General features: G+C 40.4%; 1 protein-coding gene across 2 annotated transcripts in view; it reads left to right on the top strand.

Annotated features, from left to right (window-relative positions):
• The window catches only part of LOC119745945 (thrombospondin-1-like), a 31,424-nt gene extending 17,832 nt beyond the window's left edge, over positions 1–13,592 (top strand). For both annotated transcript variants that reach the window (XM_038222653.1, XM_038222652.1), the window contains exons 16-25: positions 1,376–1,535; positions 2,544–2,662; positions 3,684–3,822; positions 4,158–4,253; positions 5,120–5,347; positions 6,058–6,254; positions 8,259–8,333; positions 9,495–9,592; positions 10,264–10,408; positions 11,205–13,592. In XM_038222653.1, the coding sequence (XP_038078581.1) occupies positions 1,376–1,535; positions 2,544–2,662; positions 3,684–3,822; positions 4,158–4,253; positions 5,120–5,347; positions 6,058–6,254; positions 8,259–8,333; positions 9,495–9,592; positions 10,264–10,408; positions 11,205–11,210 (1,263 nt within the window). In that variant the 3' untranslated portion in view covers positions 11,211–13,592. The remainder of the gene's footprint in view (positions 1–1,375; positions 1,536–2,543; positions 2,663–3,683; positions 3,823–4,157; positions 4,254–5,119; positions 5,348–6,057; positions 6,255–8,258; positions 8,334–9,494; positions 9,593–10,263; positions 10,409–11,204) is intronic.
• Positions 13,593–18,438: the final 4,846 nt, after the last annotated feature.

The following is an 18,438-nucleotide window of genomic DNA, read 5'->3' as shown; positions in this document are numbered from 1 at the left end:
ATTTCTTTACTTTGCTTATGCTGTAAGCACAGATTGGTAATCTTGACCGCGGAACTACATGGTTAGCAGACCCATGAAGTAGGCACTATGACCTTTTGTGATCGTTACATATTTGGATTGTATCTTTAACAAAGGGACTTAAAACGTGCGCATGGAAAGGCACCTTCAAACATACCAACGTTTATGAAAGGAATTTGTGCAGTCTTTTAGCCGTGCAGTTTCTTCTGGATTGACAAGAATTTTTTCTCAGATCAAAGAGAAGACCTTGAATTATAGAGGGCTGCTGATTAAAATATTTCTGGTCTGGAAAATTGCCTATAGATCGTCGTTCTTCCGACGTCAATTACGATTGTTTGAGTCATGCGGCGCTGGATCTAGATCAGTCATAATAGATCATGATAACGAGAAGTCACATCGCCCACCAGTTGGCCTCGTGGACAACCCCGCCCACTCCCCATTCAACTCCGTCCGAGTTTGCGTGCGTGTCTTATTAAAACTTTCTAACAATGTTGTCAGTCTAAAGCCGTTCACTGATTGACAATGGAATGCTACGGGTTTTTTTTCAAACCTGGATCTTGACTGACTTTTAAAAAAAAGTATATAACCGATGTCGCATTTTCTTTGACCCTATTTTTTAAACTCCCAATACAAATTGACAGCGGCTCCAAATATCAAGGTCAATCGTTTGACTAACTCCCATAATCCAAGCGGAGACGGCAGTTGATCACTGACTGACCGGATTGATTTCCTGTCCTCCGCTTGAGAAATTTGAAAAGTCTGTTTTGACATCCGAATGCGGGCGACCACCGACCCAACTGAACGGAGCTGTTAATCCCACGGGTTTTCTGCTGGCTGGGCCTCCGTCCATTTCACGGAGCGGGAAAGCATTGAGCACATAAAGAGCATCCATAACTCTGCTTGGACGGAATTTGCATGAGCTCAAAGATAATAGCACGGTTGTTCTGTTTTAGTCAGCATAAGGTTTCTGCTAACCAAAAGCCCTACAGCCTGGCTGGCGGGTTCTCTTTTTACCAACAACAGAAGATACGGAAACATTTATTTTGAAATCAAGTGGTGGTCTATTTTCATCTCCTAAAATTTCTCTTTTTGTAGTAATATTAGTGTGAGTTTTGTCCATCGAAATCATCCTTTCGTTTCAAATAAAAAGCGACTTTTTAAAATTATCTTTGAAATTTCGGTCCTTTTTTTGAAAACTGTGTGCGCGCGATGAAAACTGAGCAGTCTACTTGTAAACATTTTTTTCTTCATAGAATTACTTCATAAAAAAACATAAAACTTGTCTCCGGTCTGAGTTTCTGATGGCGTGTTGTGTTTTAAATTCTCTAATTCAATAGAAACATTTCCACTTTTACAGGACAACTGCCAGTTCATCTCCAACTGGCAACAGTTCGACATCGACGATGACGGAGTGGGTGACGTTTGCGACAACTGTCCTTTCGTCAGCAACACGCGACAGGAGGACACGGACTCCGACGGTGACGGGGACGTGTGCGACTATGACATCGATGAGGATGGTAGGTATCAGGCTGGACTCCGTTCAGGGGCTAGTGTCCACGAAGCTGCCAAGCGTCGTACAGGCATGAGATTTTTCATACTTGTATGGATCTAGTGGCATAGCAAATGCGTGTATCGAGCCAAAAAGTTAGAAGTTATATTTGGGGGAAATATTTGGGGGAATTGTGCCTTTGATGATACAAGCATGGCATTTGGCACACGGTCAGAGCATGTCACGAGAAAGATATTTGGTTATAGGGGGTTTGGTCCTTTGAAAAAATTGTAGGTAGAATAATAAGCAATTTTCACAATTTTGAAAACGGCTGCCATTGCTTGATACACCTATATTTTTTCAAAGAACAAATCTGCGATGGCCCTATAGCCCAATACCTTTCTCATGGCAAACTCTGTGTGCCAAATTCCAGGCTTGTATCGCCAAAGGCACAATCCCATCACCTTTCTGCCGTATTACCTTGCATTCGTTATGACTGGCTACCAGTTTTGTTAGGGAACTTCTCTGTACCTCTCAGCCGCTGCATTGTATTCGGTTTAGGAAGGCGCGCTATTCACAAGACAGCCAATGAGCGAATGACACGAAGTATATTCAGCCAATGGCCGCATCAGCCGAAAAAGAAATCTGCAGGAGTGGAACTTCTGTCCTAATGTTTACAAGCGCTTCTCTGTGGATTAAAAAATGTTCAAGAAAACAGAAATGGCGAGAACTTAGAGAATCACTAATCGGTGTGGTTATAAAAAAGGAAAAGATTGGAAAAAAGTAGATCCTTAACCCTTCAACTCATCTCAAGTGAACTTTGGTTCAGACTTGTGATTCGCATAATCCTACTCTTTGGTGACCCAATGCTCCGTTCATGCAGTTGGCTGTCATGTTAGCCTTCGGGCGAAGGTCTTCCTCTGAAGGAGTCAGGGGCTTACGTATTATCGCGGTACATGTCTTGATGCGAGACTTCTCAAGATCCGAGACTCCATGCTAATGAATGTCTCATTTTTTCCATTGGGCAACCCCTCAGGTATATATAACGAGGACGACAACTGTATGTACGTGGCTAATGCCAGACAGCTGGACTTTGACGAGGATGGCTACGGAGATGTGTGCGACAACTGTCCAGACTATGGGAACCCAGATCAAGTAAGTCGACTGTTGTCACTTAAAGTTATAGTCCATCATTTGTAATTTGTGCATTTTGTTCGTTTGAAGCAACAAAAGTGCTCAAAATCTAAAGAAGGGTACTGTACAACTAACCTGATAAAGTTTCAGCTCAGCTTCAGCTGTATATTCTGAGAAAAACAGCATTCTAGGATCTCAATTTCAAATCAAAAGTTGCTGAATCATGTTTTGAATTGCGCCTGAATTCAGCGTCCGAGACACGTTCTCGCTGAGCCGAATGCAGCTACGCGATGTCGCGCACTGATCTGACGAATTATAGCAACTGGGGGTGCGTGTGCGTCGTGCCAATGCTTGCGCGCGCTTCGCCGAATAACAAAACGAACTACTAATTTAAATTTTCCTACGGTGCGTCTTAAGAAGCACCATTGGAAAGGCCTTCTTTCCTTGATTACTTCAAAATGACAGCTTGCCAGAAAGAATAATTTCACAGGGAGTTTAGTTCCCTTACTATCTTTCAACCAAGTTTGTTATTCAACAATAATTACGCCAGCTACTTTTCGGATAGCTGCAAATGATGGACTATAGCTTTAATTAAAATCTGTATTCACAGTTTGACTGCCTAATATTTTCTGTCACTTAATCCCGTGTAAATGCTTTTTGAGTCAGTGTTCTTGGTGTATTTTCTTTTATATACATATTGGCTGGTTTTTATTAATGGATTATTGAGTGATAATTAAGGAAGTTTTAATTATTTGTGTTGTGATTACTTGGAAAAATAGTTCACTGTTTGTAATAGTGACAAGAAATTACGTCGTCACAAGTGTACGCCATTTGTCAACCCAATCTCAAGTAAAGCGACAAAATCAAACGATTGAGACAAAGATATTCCTTCATCCTTTTCATTTACCGCCTTACTTGTGATTTTACTCGTGAAAAACCTGTGATGGATTTAATTAGTGTTCTGATAATTGAGAAATGACATGTTTCAGACGTGCCCTTGACATAATGTCTCGTAACAAGTCCCCGTGTCACTTGATTGCAGATGGATATTGACGACGATAATGTAGGCGACGTTTGCGACACCGACAGGGACGTTGACAACGATGGGCACCAAGACGACCTGGACAACTGTTGGAACATCGCCAATAGTGACCAGGCAGATCACGATATGGACGGAATCGGTAGGTTGGATTTCAATCATCTGTTCTTTTCAAATGTTTGTATTTTAAGTAATGCTGAAAAATAATCATGAGAAAAAGGGCCTTTCCAGAAACAAATAATTGTGTAAAAATGTTATCCAGCGATGCGCCTGTCGGTACTTCTGATGCATTTGGTGTATAACTTCAGTTGCCTCACATTTTAATATTTTCTTGATGGATTTCAATGTGACATACTTTGCTTTTCGTTCTTTTCGTCACAAAAAAATTGATGTGTTCGGTTTCGTCTTTGCGATGGATGTTTACTTAAACAAACAACACTGACTGTGAATGTCATTTTCTCCATATCCACTGTACAGGAGACGCGTGCGACTTTGACGATGACAACGATGGCATTGAAGATGTGGATGACAATTGTCGCCTGATATTCAACCCAAGTCAGAACGACACAAATGGTGTGTGTTCCTTCACACAAATCAATCGGGCTTTCTGAAAATGGCCCTTCCCCATTTCAACTTTATAAAAAATCTATTTATTCATGTAAACGTTATTTTGGTGAAATGTAAATGAAACAAAACAGTGGCTGTACCTTTGAGAGACAGGAAAGAGAAATGGCCTCGATCAGAATAAAAAAGTAAATGGTGTTATAAAGTTAAGCCAAAATTCAATACTAGGTTTTGCCCTTCACCGACGTATAAACATTGTATACTCAGTGTGTTACCTCCCGAGTGAAAGTTGGAAAAAAAATCACTCGGGTGGGGACTCGAACCCACGACCTCCTGCTTTGTAGTGCACCACTCGACCACCAAGCTTGCGGGATCGGTTGGCTGGTTCGAATCTGATGTAGCAGCGGGTACCGCAATGAAACTATTCATAAGATGGAATTTGCGTAGGAAGGAAATATATACGCCGGTGAAGGGCAAAACCTAATATTGAATTTACATCACCTGACGCAAATTCCATCTTGTGAGAAGCCAAAGTCGAACTGTAAAATCTGAAAGAGTTCAGCATTATCAAGTTGTTCGACATAGATCTCTTTGAGGGTAAAGCCGGGAAACTCGCTGTACCAAACTGACAATGTTTACTTCACATTATTTCCAAGAGGTTCCAATCACAAGTCACTTTTCAGGTCACAAGTGACGTCAGATGAACAATGACAAAGAAATGCTTTTTTTCACAGTTTATTTGAATAGCTTGTGACTTGGCTTGAGTCTGGATGTCTTGTGTCCTAATTGCGATTTACCTCTGCTAACATGCATGCATTAAACTTTCATTTTTTTTAAATGATTGTATTTTTGTCACCCAATCTTACCCTGTGTAGAAAACGGTCGCGGTGACGCATGCGAGTACGACAATGACGGCGACGGTGTGACCGACCTGCAGGACGCGTGTCCAGACAACGCCAACATCCAGAGGACAGACTTGTCCCACTTCCAGCTCATCAAGCTGGACCCAGAGGGCTCGGCCCAAATCGACCCTCACTGGATCGTCCGGAATCGAGGCCAGGAGTTGGTGCAGACGATCAACAGCGATCCCGGCTTAGCCATAGGTAAGGATTAATTTTTTGTTCGAAAAAAAACCCTCAACTACTTCGGTTGTAGATAATGTTGGGCTGCTAACTTTAGGGACTCCGTCTGAATATATTGGTTCGTTTTCTGCTGCAGATAAGCGTTATCCTATTAAATTTAAATGATTTTAAAGTCAGAGTTTGTGCTCGGACACTGGAGACGTAACCGAGGTTTAGAAATCTCCGCTTGATCTTTCAATTTGTTTTTGTTTTGATTTGCTTTTTAAGCTACACAGTGCAGTAAGGATGGGTAGTGTAAGGACCGAACGCGCTTTTATGATATCATGGCAAGCATTCGCACTGCGAATTCGCAAAAGTTGAATACATTTCGCATCGATTGTTTCATGTCGCCAAATTTGCGTCAACATTTTCAAACTTAAGTGTACTTATCATGGACCATTTTTTTTAAACTCATCTCATGCTGAACATTTTTTTTCGGCGTACCCCAGCCCTGATAGCACGAACCTGGGCCTTGCTTTTTTTTAACAGCTCGGGGTAGGCGAACGTTCAAAAGCAAAGTAAATACCAAAAAAAAATTGGCGTCCCGTTTAAAAAAAATCCTTGTCCTCTTTATTTATCTTGTCCTCTTCCATTTGTCCTCTTCTCTTTATCCTCTTCATGTGTCCTGCATTTTCTTGTCTCTTGTCACTTTCATCTTTATTAACTCATCATTTCGTTGTCTTTGTCGCCAGGCTATGACGAGTTTAATTCGGTCGAGTTCAGCGGCACGTTCTACGTCAACACGGAACGAGACGACGACTACGCCGGCTTCGTGTTCGGGTACCAGTCAAACCACAGATTCTACTCTGTCATGTGGAAGCAGGTCACGCAGAAGTACTGGGAACCAATGCCAACCATGTCAGAGGCCACGGCTGGTCTCCAACTCAAGGTGAGATATCGGTTAAAATATTTAAAAAAAATAGTCTTGCAGCATTTTTAACCCCATGACAACGATACATCACTTTTATGACATCTGAATTCTTAAAAAAAAGGTTCAAAAATACATCAATATGGCTTGCCTGGAAATATGTTTAACACAAATTGGAAAAGTAAAGAACAATTAAAACTAACAAAAATACATCCATTCGGCTCGGGAATTAAACCAATTAATCAATTTTTTTGTATATATTTTCAATACCGGCTAGGAAAAAAATTGAGAACAAGTTCATGTGTCTGTTTTCCATTGCCAAATTGTGTTCCACGATTCCACGAACGGTGACAAAACATGGCCAAACAAAATAACACTTGCTTTAAACAAGATCAAAGAAGATTGGAAAAGATTGTAACCTGACAGGCGATTCCAATGTATGTTCATTGATCTGATACACCGCGCCCTCTGGAGACATGCACACAATAGGGAAAAACGTCTCCACAGGGCAATTTCTATAGATGAATACAACGTCTCCACAACGTTTTCACGAAAAAAACTAGGAATTTCCAAGGAATGTTGATCCGTCGCAAATGCATTTTGAAACTGTACTTTCAAACTCGAAAACTTTAATACACGAGAACAAAGAAATGTCTCCACAGGGATACAAATTTCAGTATCAGTGTTCACACTGTTGCAAGAAAATTCGCGATAATGCCAAAAGTAGTTCAACTTCTGCCCCCGAAGGGACCACGACCCCCCCCCCCCTCACACACACAATAATTATGTCACTCTCGGTTTGCGTGACTTTGCAAAGACTATTTACGAGTATGATTCGGCCCCCAGTGGGCAGTTTGGCTTGGCGTAAATGGATTATTTCCGACGAGAAAGCAAAGGAAAAACTGAACAGATACTTGAGAGTCCCCGGTCCAGTAAAACAAACTGCCCGAGAATGACAGACATGTCTCGGAATGAGAAACAGGTGAACCGCGCCTAGGGGAAGTTTGAATTGCGCACGGGAATTCACAGACTTCCTTCCTTTAAAGCAGCATTGCCTAAGGGTTTTTGGTGGGGGGGCAGACATCACACATATAAGAAAAAAGGTTTGGCCAGGCGTGCCGAACTTGACCTGGCCGGGATTGGTCTGGCACGCTATCTTGTTTTCTCATAGTCACATGCCCAGACATCACAAGTCCATGTTTGGTTAGCGGTTTCACCCGAGGGCTGTTTTAAGAAGTGGTCGTTTTGTCCGATCACCCTCCAAACAGTTGACCGTGTGTCCTTTCCATGTCATCCTGTACTAAGAGACCACGCCAAAAACTTCTGTCCTATGCCATACACTGTAGATATATAAAGTCTTTGGACAATTGCTCCTCTTTAAAGGGAATATACAACATTTGCTTTTGCTGTAATTTTCAGTAATGGATGAATTTTGGGGATTAGCATTTTATAGCAAATATATAGGCCTAGATGCTGGAAAAACCAAGAAAAACAATAATGTTCTTGCAGTCTGGTTCCCAGTCTAGACGGCTTGTGCCGGATTTGTACTCGATTTCAAACAAAATTCAGACTAACTAAATATGGTAAATTGAGGGCGGTATTAGAAAAAAAGCCAGTTTTTTTTCAAAGGCTGGCCGACCAGCGTTGGAAATTGATACAAAAGTACCACTTTTCTTGAAAATGTCAGCACACAAAGGGGCCATGATTTTACAGGATGCTTTAGACCGTCATTCACTAACAGTCCAGTAAGGTATTTCATAACAATTTGGTAGCTTTGTTTTGTGATGTTTGCAAATGTTATATATTCCCTTTAATACCTTTTGCCATAATTATAATCATTTTTTACTTAGATTTTATTCATCTTGCGCCTAATTTTTGAATTTCACACAAAGAAAGTCAACAACGAACATACTTATTATTGTACTGTATTTTTTGTCTTTTTTCCCTCCAACTGTCGATCTATTGGCCTATGATCGATGTTTGATTGTCTAATTGATTGAGCCTATTTTTCTGTTTGTGTTTCAGTTGATTAACTCCACAACGGGTCCCGGCGAATATTTAAGAAATGCACTGTGGCATACTGGAGACACGAGTGATCAGGTATGGTAGCCATATATATTTATTCAATTCATCTGAACGTGCGTTGGCGCAATGTCAGATAACATAAAATAAACCAAATTTCCATTATTCAGATTATCACAATTAAAGAAAATTAGTATGAAACACGCATTCTGTCTTGATTTTGCGGGCCGATTTTACGAAGCGTATAGTGCCTATCACAATTATCTTTCAGTTCCATTTTATTGATTGTATTTCCTATTTGTGCAAGAGGGTTGAAAGGGCTTGTTCATGTTCTAATCTAACCTTAAGGGGCCAATTTCATAGGCCTATTCATATTTACTCGCTACAAAATTGTCAACAGTCAAAATGCTTTTAATATCAGGGATTTGTTTTGGGGGCGTTCTGAACTAAAAAAGAAGAAGAAGAAATATTAGCTGTATTTTCTACCTAGCATCCACTTTAAAACTGTGCCCTTTTCTATAGATCCACCCACGCTTTGAAGGATCGTGACAAGGAGTTGAACCCCCACCCCTCCCCCGGACAGCTAATCCTACCCCTCTTGAGCTAAACCTGGATCCGCCCCTTTTTGGTATCGAATCAATCGGCCGTCTGAACTGATCAATCGTGAGACGGCTCGGCATTGAAGCTACGGTCAAGTGTCCAATTAAGCTGCGCTTAATTACATAAACACCTGTTTGCGTGGATCGGTTAATTATCCAGTTAAGTTGAATAGATCTATACGCTGATGAACCCTTGAACCAGCGTACACGTACGACCGCGCCCATTCTCCGTCCGTGAGTGTGGCTACCAGATAAGGCCTAGAGATAGACCACCCTCCCACGCGGTTCATGGGCACGCAGCGCATTCAGCCAACGAGCCAACATACACGGCTCCTCAAAGGTCACTCCTTTCCGCCTCACACACATCCGAAACGGCTTATGTACGGACCAGACCCTACCCGGCAACACTTCCACTCCGATTTATCACGAGCCGTTCCATGACGGCGTCTAATCGGTAACAGATGCCGGGCCGTGCCGAGAAAAAGAGTTGGGAAGATTAAACATGAAAATTGTTGGCAATTTTTGTGTGTTATTTCGAGACGGCATTTTTTTAAGTCTCACTTGTAACAAGTGCTACCATGTGGTGATTTATAACTTCCTTTGACATTTGGATTTTTTGTTATTGTATTTTTTTTTTCAGGTCAAGTTAATTTGGAGCGACGCTAATAAAATCGGCTGGAAAGATTTCACAGCGTACAGATGGATTCTCACGCACAGGCCGAGAACTGGCTACATCAGGTGGGTAATCAACTTGGAAAATTGTCAGGGTGAAGCCTATAAAGCATGTTGGAATGTAAATGCATTGGATCATTTCCTCGACAGAAAAAATATCAGTCAAATTTGGTATTGAACTTTTTTGAACTCTTTGCACCATTTTTTTAAAATTCTGTTTTGCATTCCATTTTTCAAACTCACGTTGGGATTCTTGTGGATTTATAGTTCGTCACATGTGTCCCTTTTTCTCATCAAAGCCTTTTTTTATGCGTCAAATAGAATGCAAGCATTTTTTTCAAAACAAAAATCTTTCACGTATCATGTGTGCTAATACATATACATTTCAAATTTATTTGACTAAAAAACACCCTCCAATTGCCACCTCTTTGATCTTCAAAAAACCTTGAATAATTATATATCCTACTTCGAAATGAATCGGTTACTTATAAAATATTTAAGCAGTAAGTTGCCGCGAACCGATTTTTCCCCTTGAATTCCACTGTGAGAAGGCTAAACAAATCAATATATATTTCGTTTTTCAGTGCCAAGCCCCCAAAACAGACAGTGTACCTTCAACAACAAACTTTCTTCACCAAATTTAGTTTCATTTTACGCTTTTTCGTATGAATAGAAAGCTAATTTCCCAGCAGAAAAAAATGTAATTCTTTTTTTTTTTTTACTCCTCTCGTTGATAGAGTTACCATGTACGAGGGCAGCAAGGTGCTAGCAGACTCTGGCGCCCTCTATGACTTCACGTTACAAGGCGGACGTATCGGTCTTTTCTGCTTCTCACAAGAGATGGTCTTCTTCTCCGATCTCCAGTACAAATGTCTGGCTGAGGTCAGTTCTCCACTTAACTTACAAACCCCTAGACTAACTTAATTTGTAGTTGAGCCACACGTCAATCACAAGACAATCAGAAGCCTGTCACAGACAAGTCAATCACAAGCAACTCGCAGACAGACAAACCAGTAACAATCATCACAGGTCGATCACTAGCAAGTCATAAGTCATTCAAAAGTCATCACAAGTCAATCAGTAGTCATTCAGGACAATTATGACTCAATTACGAGTCAAGCACAGGACAATCACAATCAATCATAAGTCATCAGTAGTGTCATTGACAAATCAAATACAAGTCAATCGCAAGCAAATCACAGACAGGTCAATAACAATCATCACAGGTCAATCACTTTAAAAGTTATCACAAGTCAACGGTAGTCATTGACAGACGCATACGAGTCAATCAAAAGCACATCACGGACAGGTCAATAACAATCATCACAAGTCAATCACTAGCATGTCGTAAGTCATTCAAAAGTCATCACAAGTCAATCAGTAGTCATTGACAAGACACGTACAAGTCAATCGCAAGCACATCACAGACAGGGCAATAACAATAATCACAAGTCAGTCACTAGCAAGTCATAAGTCATTCAAAAGTCATCACAAGTCAATCAGTAGTCATAAACGCCAATTATGAGTCAATTACGAGTCAATCACAGGACCATCACAATCAATCACAAGTCAATCAAAGGTCAAATCTCAAGCCGAATCACAAGTCAACTTAGTCACTTGCCTCTCTTTATAAAATTAACCGTTTCATTTTTTTTCTTTTGCGTTCTTGATTTTGAAGGAATAACACCTAGGACAGCATCAACCCCGTAGCGAACAAATACACTGACTAGCGTGAAGAGAACCACCGCCTTGGCAGCTGTAAATAGAATGACTTTATGGATTATAATATACGTCTTCAAAAGTTTAAGTTCTCAATTTTATCAGCCGTATCAACGACAGGAGGAGGAGACTAACCGTTTCAGCTGCATCAGACTATACCAAGCACTGCTGCCCATACCGTAATATTTGGAGTTAGCCCTATCCTTAGCCATGCATAAACCTTTATTGTGGCAACTGCTGTATATTCTATGCATACTGTCATAGCCAGGACATTCTACCGTGTTACGGAACTTTTTGCAATTATGGACTATTTTGCGCGAACGGGACTGGCGGAGAACACCATGCCGCATTTTGGATCTGTGAAACAGTACGCATATAATTATTAACTTTTAAAAAGTATTACGAACTTATACTAGATATTGTTTAAAGTGTTGTTGTGTATAAATCAGCGCATGCGCTTTCTTGTGGCTGTGGTCTCCCTCACAGGCAGTATTTGGCGCTTTTTTTTTTTACTTTGTGGACGTACTGCGATTATAATTATGCTTCACTTGGTGCGTGGGCATTGGCCAATGAAATTCCGAAGACACGAGAAGAGTCTAAAATTGTACAGGTTTGTTATTCAATTCTCAATGCTTCCAAGACTGGTTTTTTTTGTACTGCATTCACTGTAAAAGTGGACCGAAATATTGATGACACTTGGACAGTATATGAAAACCTACAGTCTTTAGCGCTTTTGCCCGTGTAGTTCATGCAGTCATTAAGCACCGTTCGATTGCTTGCTAAATGCCCAGTGTTCATCAACACGTTGCCATGTCCTAAGTGGCTCCCTAATTGTCTTCCTCGTATTTCGATCGTTTTAAGTATGTTATATATTTTTGTGCATCTATTTATGGTGTAACGGAAAATTATATTGTAAAGCTTTATGACATAAAGCAAGTTTTTGTTCTGTGTTTTTTATGTGTGTGTGCCAAAAAATTGTTTTATCTGCCTGTGTATTATTCCTCATGCTATGTTAATCTTCTATATAAATATCTGTAAATGTTCTTGTTTACTTTCTTGGGTCGTGATTTTTTGTCAACAACAGGAGCTCACGAAACCTATATCGTATAACTGTGACATATGTCACCAATTTATGCAGTAAAATGCTTCTTAAGATATTGTTAATAATAACCACTTCTATAAATGTTTTTTTTTAACGCATGCACTTTTCAACTATTCAAAACTCTATAGTGGGTCACTTTGTGTTGCAGAATGGTATCTGCTATACATGTTTTATTATACCAGACGAGACTAACAAAATGTGTACATTTTAGCGCGCGGAAAGTTGCAATATCATGAATTCAAACGGCAGTCAACTGAAAATAATGCCAGTGATAAACTTGGTTATCATCATCTTGGAGTAAAATGTATAGGTGGCGCCAAATTCCGCCAAAAAAAGGTGTGAAAGATAAGACGAATGTCAAGACATTTACTTCGGTATCACTTCTTATAGATTCTCCCGTTCTTGTGATTATTTTGGGCGGACATCTTTGTATGTATTTTTTCCCTATTTATTATTTATTGGACTTGCATAAAACAAATATTGAGCAATGAGTTGGGAGGTTTACGGTACCACCATGTGAGTGATATCTCTTTGTGAATTGTGTGGTTCTGAAAAGAACCAGTTGGTTTATACTCGACGTTTCGAACAGTATGCTGTGTTCTTCATCAGGTGTCGCCTGTTGACGAACAGACTGTCCGAAACGTTGAGTTAAACCAACTGGTTCTATTCAGAACCTCACAAATCACAAAGAAATATCATTCACATGGTGTTACCACAAACCTCCCAATTCATTGATCGTGTCCTCCATTCAAACCCTTTTAGTTTCACATATTGAGAAACCACATCAGATTTTATATTGTTGAAGACAGCTTGCGTGGTGGATGCTATTTAGCTATGGAATGTCTGCATGAACGGGTATAACAATCAACCTGATGTGGTTTATTCCACTGTCTGTGGTTAAAGTTCCATTGTGTACATCCTATGGAATATGTTGGTTTAAGAAATTGAGTAACATTAATTCAGTTTTATTGAATGAGTTAAATTCCAAAATCTGATGCGACATTCATGCTGCTTGCCACATAGCATGGAGCTGTGTTTATAGCTCCATGCACATAGTATCTCGTTATCGCATCAATGGGAGAATATGGCATTATTTTCAGTTGGCTTGTAATTCTAAGTAGAAGTGCTTGTATCTCGTATTGTATCCCTGAACAAATCCTATAAAGGGTTCGATGTATGTATACTCGTATTGGAAAAAAATACTAAAAAATAATAAAAAGCTGTAGATATCCCGCCTCAGTTTCACACTTGTGCACGAGTCATCATCATTGCGAAGGTGTGTTATTGTGGACATTATAATGTTGTTAATTTATAAGGGGTCTGCCCACTTTATACACCAATACAGTCGCACAGCCACAGTGGCCTCATGTAATGGCGGACTGCATTGTGCCAGTTTCAGATTTGTCTGTGCCAGGGATGTATTCAAGTCCATTAAAAGTGCCTGCAAGTCCATCACAAGTCCCCCTGTCCCAACAGACCTAAGACATAATGACGTTTCGCTTTGCGCTTTCCTATGGCGTGTCCCACCTACAATCCCGGCCACATCTCGCTGGGCCCCCAACCCCCCGGCCCCCACTCAATGTTGTCTCTCATTGTGCGGTGTGTGCTCCATCAGCTGGAGAGAACAACATTGACCAGGGGAGCGGGGGAGTGGGTGACCGTGGCAGGCTCAGGAAGTGTCCCAACCATTTTGGCCGGGATTGTAGCTCTCATAGGAAAGCGCACATTTAAACGGCATTAGGTCTTGGGTCTATTCACAAAAATGTTGAATCGAACTCACGCCCTCCGATCTCAAACCCATGCCATTATCCAGCTGGGTAGTGCCAGTATCACACCCGGAGAAGGGCCATTTTTTTATCAGTAACCTCGGGAGTATTATGTTTATTCATGAGGACAGAACAATGACGTCACAGCATAATTACTAAGTTGACTAGCTACATTAAAGTAATTTTAAGAACGGATGTCGACAGGTTGCTACAACAGCCTAGTCGTTAGTAGGATGAGTTTCTGTTCGAAAGACCTAGGTTCGAATCATGTCCATTTTCATCTACTGTTTTTCTTCTTGATCTTTTTAATTGAAGGGAAAAAGCAATCCGAAACCTAACTTTCTTGAAAACAATAGCATGAACCGCTAACAGGGCTCCAGTGTCCCTTCTGCCGGGTGTGATACTGGTGCTACCATCCAGCTGAGCCTCGAAGAGCTGACAGAGCTCGAGTATCGGCAGCAAATCTTAATTCCTGCTCTCGTATAATAAAAGTATCGTAGAGGGCGCTTAACAACCATCCATACGGTGTTGTTTGGGGGCAAAAATAATTCGCTGCCCGCGCATATACGTCTTCCTTCGGTAGAAAATGATGATCCAGAAACAGTCTTCGATAGCCCTTTGGCGTCTGTAAAAGTCTGCAGGCAGTTAATGAAGGATGTAGTGAGGCGTGAACTTCTATTAAGCACTATAACGTAGTTCTGCTAATGCACACTATTTATTATTTAACCCTTCGAGGTTAATCATCCTCTGACTTTGAAGGTTACCCATGCATTTTTAAAATTCATTGTTTTTGGAATAAAATAGGCACTTTGAGTTCCAAATTCCCCTCCCCTTTTTTGAGGGGCAACAAGTGAGGTATCGACCAGCCGACCGGCCCGGGGGGAGGGGGGGGGGAGGGGGACAGGAACCTCATTTGACGCTTATGATCGATCCATTTCCCTTTGTCTTTTTAATTAATAGCTCACCAGCACGTAGAGGGAAAGGGTATGAACAGACTACAGCGTCGATGTAAAAACAGTCGTATTCATTCATCTGGTTAAGTAAATAATAACTATTACAGCAAAGGAGTAGGACCTTAGACCTGTACCTGTGACTTCATAACCAAAATCTTAATGTACATGAACTGGGTCGATGGTGGACAAAATCCACGATTTTTTCGAACTTGAACATTTGAAGAAAAAAAGGGGGAGAGTGTGAAATTAAATAAAAACGAAGGGCTAATTGTGTTTTTTTTCCTTTAAAGCTATAGTCCATCATTTGCAGCCATCCGAAAAAGTAACTGGCGTATTATTGTTGAAAAACATACTTGGTTGAAAGATAGTAAGTGGACTAAACTCCCTGTGAAATTAATCTTTCTGGCAAGCTATCATTTTGAAGTAATCAACGAAAGAAGGCCTTTCCAACGGTGCGTCTTAAGACGCACCGTAGGAAAATTTAAATTAGTAGTTCGTTTTGTTATTCGGCGCAGCGCGCGCGAGCATTGGCACGACGCACAGGCGCGCGCGGTTTCAATAATTTGTCGGATCAGTGCGCGACATCGCGCATAGCTGCAATTCAAAACAATTCAAAACATGATTCGGCAACTTTTGATTTGAAATTGAGATCCTAGAATGCTGTTTTTCTCGGAATATACAGCTGAAGCTGAGCTGAAACTTCATCAGGTTAGTTGTTCAGTATCCTTCATTAGATTTTGAACACTTTTGTTGCTTCAAACGAACAAAATGCACAAATTACAATTGATTGACTATATCTTTAAAGAAAATTTTTATTCAGTAGAATGCGAATTAACAGAATGAACTTTAATACACTGCACTGCCGTGAATACACGTATATATTTTTATAACATGATTCGCAAAGTATTAAATATTCCTTGGAAACTTATTATCTAGTGCAAAAGGATGTAATTCTCGGGGATTATATGTCCACTTTTTAATGACAGATGGATGGGTAATCCCACCCCTTAAAAACAGATCATAATGTCCCCTTATCGACATAAAAACACACAGAGGTGAAACAAGTTGTGAAAAAAAGGTGAATAATGAAGAAAAGAAGAGTTATTTCCTATGTCTAGAAAAGTCTTTGATACGCCCTTGGCGCCTGTAAAATGACAGGCAGTTTAAATTAAGGAAGTGTAGTGAGCCGTGAACATCTATTAAGCGCCATAACGAAGACTGCTAATGCACACCTTTTATTATTTAACCTTCTCAGGTCGATTATTAACCTCTAATATATTATCTTTGAACGCGTCGTTAATCTTTAAAGTGCCTTGTTAAATGACCCAAATTATAGATGAGTTTGGGTTTTAAACTTGACCCCTAATACATAATGACCATCGGTAAAGAAGATAACGGGACGAGTTGTCAATTTTGTTTGCTTCGACCGTGCACTTGCTCTATACATAAAAGATGAATTGCACAATGAAAACACCCAGTAGAAGATAAATATTTAAAGGACACACAGACAACACAATGTGTACATCATGTATGGCTTTACGATTATACAGAGGACAGGGCCCAATTTCACGGCGCTGCTAAGCACACGATTGGCTGCTAACAGAGCCTTCGTCTATTTCATGGAGACTGTAAGCATAAGCACAGCAACTGAAGGCACGCTTACTTCAGAGGAAAAATTTGCTTAACTTAGTGACGTAGCAATAGAAATCTCCATGCACGCGCGACCGTTAGCACGTCCACGCCGTGAAATAGTGCTTAAGGTTAGCATATTTTTCTGCTATGCTAAACACAACTTTTCTGCTAACTGTTAAAGCTATAGTCCATCATTTGCAGCCATCCGAAAAGTAACTGGCGTAATTACTGTTGAAAAACAAACTTGGTTGAAAGATAGTAAGGGAACTCCCTGTGAAATTATTCTTTCTGGGAAGCTGTCATTTTGAAGTAATCAACGAAAGAAGGCATTTCCAACGGTGATTCTTAAAGCTACAGTCCATCATTTGTAATTTGTGCATTTTGTTCGTTTGAAGCAACAAAAGAGTTCAAAATCTAATGAAGAATACTGAGCAACTAACCTGATGAAGTTTCAGCTAAGCTTCAGCTGTACATTCCGAGAAAAACAGCATTCTAAGATCTCAATTTCAAATCAAAAGTTACTGAATCATGTTTTGAATTGTTTTGAATTGCAGCTATACGCGACGTCGCACACTGATCCGACGAATTATAGCAACCGCGCGCGTGTGCGTCGTTCCAATACTTGTGCGCGCTGCGCTAAATAACAAAACTAACTACTAATTTAAATTTCCCTACGGTGCTTCTTAAGAATCACCGTTGGAAATGCCTTCTTTCGTTGATTACTTCAAAATGACAGCTTTCCAGAAAGAATAATTTCACAGGGAGTTTAGTTCCCTTACTATCTTTCAACCAAGTTTGTTTTTCAACAATAATTACGCCAGTTACTTTTCGGATGGCTGCAAATGATGGACTCTGGCTTTAAGAAGCACCGTAGGACAATTTAAATTAGTAGTTCGTTTTGTTATTCAGCGCAGCGCGCACAAGTATTGGAACGACGCACACGCGCGCGCGGTTGTTATAATTCGTCGGATCAGTGCGCGACGCTGCGTATAGCTGCAATTCAAAACAATTCAAAACATGATTCAGTAACTTTTGATTTGAAATTGAGATCTTAGAATGCTGCTTTTCTCGGAATGTACAGCTGAAGCTTAGCTGAAACTTCATCAGGTTAGTTGCTCAGTATCCTTCATTAGATTTTGAACACTTTTGTTGCTTCAAACGAACAAAATGCACTAATTACAAATGATGGACTATAGCTTTAAGCAGCGCCCCGTGAAATTGGGCCCAGACACGCAAAGGGAGAACAAAAGATCCTTTCAGTCCTCGGGCGTTGGGTCTTTTGTTGAAAACGGTCCTCGATCGTACAGTTATGTGCTTATTCTATGGGAGAGTGTTATATTATATACAGGGACAAAGGGAAACACAAAGCATTGTCCTCCGGCGTACAGAAAATCAGGTATTTTTAAAATATCATTTTAATGCATTGAATACTTCGCTGATATCTTACCCCGTTTTCTCGATTTTAAGCTGCTCTCCCTGGCCTAATTTCAAGTTTCACAAAAATTGTAAAGACTGCCCGTTTCCATTCAAGTGCCCGTTGTTTGCAAGTGTACCCACCGCCCCCAAATGTTTTTAAAGAGTGCCCTTTAACAAGACTTGTCCTTTTTTCCAAAAAAGGGATTGCCTTTTTGTAACTAGCGGCTGTATGGAGTTCCTTTTTGGGAAATTCACGCGTGTGCCTCCCTGAAAAAACATCCTGTATTGTGCCCTTATCAAGAATTTATTACTCCCTCCCCAATA

The sequence above is a fragment of the Patiria miniata genome, unplaced genomic scaffold (genome assembly GCF_015706575.1).
Source record: "Patiria miniata isolate m_02_andy unplaced genomic scaffold, ASM1570657v1 HiC_scaffold_7, whole genome shotgun sequence".
NCBI classification, from domain to species: domain Eukaryota; kingdom Metazoa; phylum Echinodermata; class Asteroidea; order Valvatida; family Asterinidae; genus Patiria; species Patiria miniata.
The sequence above is the reverse complement of the archived record's forward strand: the minus strand, read 5'-3'. Positions and strand labels throughout refer to the sequence as shown.